At 31.3% G+C, this 3,208-nt stretch overlaps 1 protein-coding gene across 3 annotated transcripts; it reads left to right on the top strand.

The window, feature by feature from the left end:
* Positions 1 to 565: 565 nt before the first annotated feature.
* LOC145029102 (inositol transporter 1-like) lies at positions 566 to 2,189 on the top strand. Of its 3 annotated transcripts, XR_013676375.1 has the most exons (4): positions 566 to 657; positions 1,116 to 1,188; positions 1,359 to 1,645; positions 1,821 to 1,873. XR_013676375.1 is itself a non-coding variant. In XM_078977723.1 (2 exons), the coding sequence occupies exons 1-2, from the start codon at positions 1,343 to 1,345 to the stop codon at positions 2,110 to 2,112; spliced, it is 345 nt and encodes a 114-aa protein (XP_078833849.1). In that variant the 5' UTR covers positions 1,323 to 1,342; the 3' UTR covers positions 2,113 to 2,189. The 3 variants fall into 3 exon arrangements, 2 of the variants coding, with proteins under 2 accessions (XP_078833849.1, XP_078833850.1); XM_078977723.1 differs by lacking the exons at positions 566 to 657; positions 1,116 to 1,188; positions 1,821 to 1,873 and adding an exon at positions 2,071 to 2,189 and having other exon boundaries at positions 1,323 to 1,645; XM_078977724.1 differs by lacking the exons at positions 566 to 657; positions 1,116 to 1,188 and having other exon boundaries at positions 1,323 to 1,645.
* Positions 2,190 to 3,208: the final 1,019 nt, after the last annotated feature.

Consider the following 3,208-nt stretch of genomic DNA (forward strand, 5'->3'; position numbering starts at 1 on the left):
CATCAACTCGAAAAGTTGGCCCCTAGAAAAAGGGACTTTATTTCCATAATTGACATTCTAGATTCTAGGTGTTACACTATTTCCTTCCCTATTTTCTACTAATTATATATGTTTGTTGGAACATATTTTAGATAAATGAATTAGAGTGCATGTTGGAACAGGAAGTGAAGAGACAAGAGGAAATAGAAGCCAATCTTAATAACGAGCTGAATTCTTGAGAGGAGATGGAAAGCCGTCTTTTGGGAAAAATGAATGATATTTTGAAGTAATTCACTGGAAGATAAAAGGTAATATTGAAATAATTGGGAGAATTTTGTATAAGCCATTTCTAAACAGCTAAATATCGTATTTGCTAGGCCTAAACTCCAAGTATTGTATTTGCCCTTCCTAATGTTTTTTAATATCACATATACACAAATCAATTATTTTGGTAATTTTTATTTATTTATAATTGTTTTTCATGATATGAAATCATTATAATTAAAATACAATTTGAATGGACAAGATTGCCCTTGTTACTTGCTAACATATAACGTTTTCCCCATCTATCACAAAATCACGATCGAGCCTTCCCTACCTGATACTTCTGATCATTGCGTCCAATCTCTGCTTCCAATCAGTGCTTCCCCTATTGTCGTGTAAACACACACGCATCAAGTAAATAAAATGCTAATCCATTCCTTTTCCTATATTTCGATTCTGTTGTTTTTGTTTGATTTGTTCATCCAAGCAGTCTAGCTTAGTTACTTTACTAAAATTTTGTCATCTTTGACTATCAAATTCTGAGGAACATATTCACATTTCCCCTTTCTCCAGCTTGAAATCAGCCAAGTGGGTGCATTTGTTTGGTACCTGAAAGATCTTGATAAATTGATAAATTGAACCATTTTGGATACGAAACAGGCCTTTGAGGTCTTTTGTTTTGGTCCGTTTCTACTTTCTAACCTTATAGGGTATGTAATAACTAAGCCAGGTTAGGTAATAGGTTAACATTTTCTAGGCCAAATACAATTACAAAAGCTAATATAAAAAATGAACCACTTTTATCAAAAAAAAAAAAAAAAAAAAAAAAACTTTTAGGAAACTTTCAAACTCATCTAAAATTTCTGTTTCAGGAGTGTTATTTCAGGTGCTCTTGTAAACATTCGTGACGAAATTGAACCAGTTGATCAAAGTAGTTTTCTACAAGTACATCTTCCATTCCCAACTTAATCGATCAATTTTTCTCAACATTCAAGTTGTTTATGATATATATATATATATATATATATATATATATATATATATATATATATATATATATATATAGGAAACAATTGTAAGCGTAACATTAGTTGGGGCAATGATTGGGGTTGCAGCTGGAGGAGCAATAAATGATGAATATGGGCGAAAAGCTGCTACTCTTCTTGAAGATGTGATATTTGCATTGGGATCTTTTGTAATGGTTGTTGCATGGAATCCACATGTGGTTATATTTGGTAGGCTTTTGGTTGGATTAGGGATATGTGTTGCATCTGTTACTGCTCTAATGTATATTGCTGAAGCTGCTCCATCAGAAACAAGGGGATGTCTTGTGAGCATCAATGTGCTCATAATCCCTAGTGGACAGTTTCTTTCTTACCTTGTCAATCTTGCTTTCACTGAGGTCATTTTTTTGAACTTTTATCTTTTTATGTTATCTTCTTCATGATGCATTGCTTTTATTGATATAGAATAAGATAATTTAGGATAGAAATAATCACCATTATCAAAGAAGGAGCAAAAGAACCTCTACAAGAATGCAAATAAGTCGAGCACACTAAAGAACCTTATTGTTGCAGGCATAAAATTACATTTTCGGAGAGTGGTTTTCGATGTCACATGAACATGAACACAGAAGAAAACATGCCCTCAAATTCACTACAACGAACGGATTGATCCACAAAACCGTCGCAGAGTGTTATTTTGATTTGGACAATTTTTTCAATTTGTGCATGAACAAATCAAACAACAACAACATAATCGAAATTGAGGAAAGGGAATGGATTAGCATTTTATTTACCTAATGCGTGTGTGTTTGTGCGACAACAGGGGACGCACCAATTGATTGGAACCAGAGATTGGACGCAATGATCGGAAATATCAGAGAGGGAAAACTCGATGGTGATTTTGTGATAGATAGGGGAAAATGTGATATGTTAGCAAGTAACAAGGGCAATCTTGTCTATTCAAATTGTATTTTAGTTTTCAAATTGTATTTTAGTTATACTGATTTAATATTATGAAAAACAATTATAAATAAATAACAATTACAAAAATAATTGATTTGGGTATATATGATATTAAAAAACATTAGGAAGGGAAAATACGATATTTGGAGTTTAGACCGGACAAATAAGATATTTAGCTGTTTAGGAAGAGCATATACGAAATTCTCGTGAAATAATTTGATATTTTTAAGGGTTAACTGTGAGAAATAGCAATGTATTTTACCAAAGTTCTCGATTATGGCATCATACATTGCTATTATGATTATTCAAAAGTATGCGACTATAATGAAGAATTTCATAAAAGTATGTTGTTGTTTCTCATCATTAAATATCATAATTGCTACTTGTTTATTCCCCTTTATGGTCAACATTAGAGGGCATTTATGGTATTTGACAATATATTAATATCTCTCTAGCTAAGAACTCTCAATGATAGGTGTGAAATCCATGAGCTAACCAAGAAGGATACTCTCCATCGGTTGTTGAGATCATGAGAAATATAGATGAAAATTTTAGTTTGATGTATTTTTAAATATGGATTGACATTTATGGATTTAATTTATATCAAATATGGATTTAATGGATTTAATTTTATGAATTTACTTTTATATTTGTTGGTTTTAAAATATAGATATGATGTATGTTTAAAAATTTTATGTGTTGAGTATGTAATTATTTTTAATTTTTAACTTATTCATGAATTTATAAATTTTTTTATAATGCCAAAATCCATCGCTAATTTGGCACAAAAAAGTTTGTCGATAATCCGTTAGTAAGTTATTTCGAGATTCTGTCGGTAATTCATTAGTAAGTTAATCCAGATTCCGTCGGTAATCCGTTAGTAAGTTATTCCAGTTTCTGTTGGTAATCCGTTAGTAGATTGTTCCGTTGGTAATCCATTGCAAACAAATTCCGTCGATAATCTATTGCAATTTTTTTTTGTTGGTGATGTGTTACTA

This window comes from Lactuca saligna, chromosome 2 (assembly GCF_052625555.1).
Source record: "Lactuca saligna cultivar CGN05327 chromosome 2, ASM5262555v1, whole genome shotgun sequence".
In the NCBI taxonomy this organism is placed as follows: Eukaryota; Viridiplantae; Streptophyta; class Magnoliopsida; order Asterales; family Asteraceae; genus Lactuca; species Lactuca saligna.

What these genes read in the sequence shown, in the direction of transcription:
- LOC145029102 (XM_078977723.1), top strand. Translation starts at nt 1,343, where the DNA reads ATGATTGGGGTTGCAGCTGGAGGAGCAATAAATGATGAATATGGGCGA. An exon ending in TCAATCTTGCTTTCACTGAG is followed by an intron (nt 1,646 to 2,070) that starts GTCATTTTTTTG and finishes GTGCGACAACAG; the next exon opens with GGGACGCACCAATTGATTGG.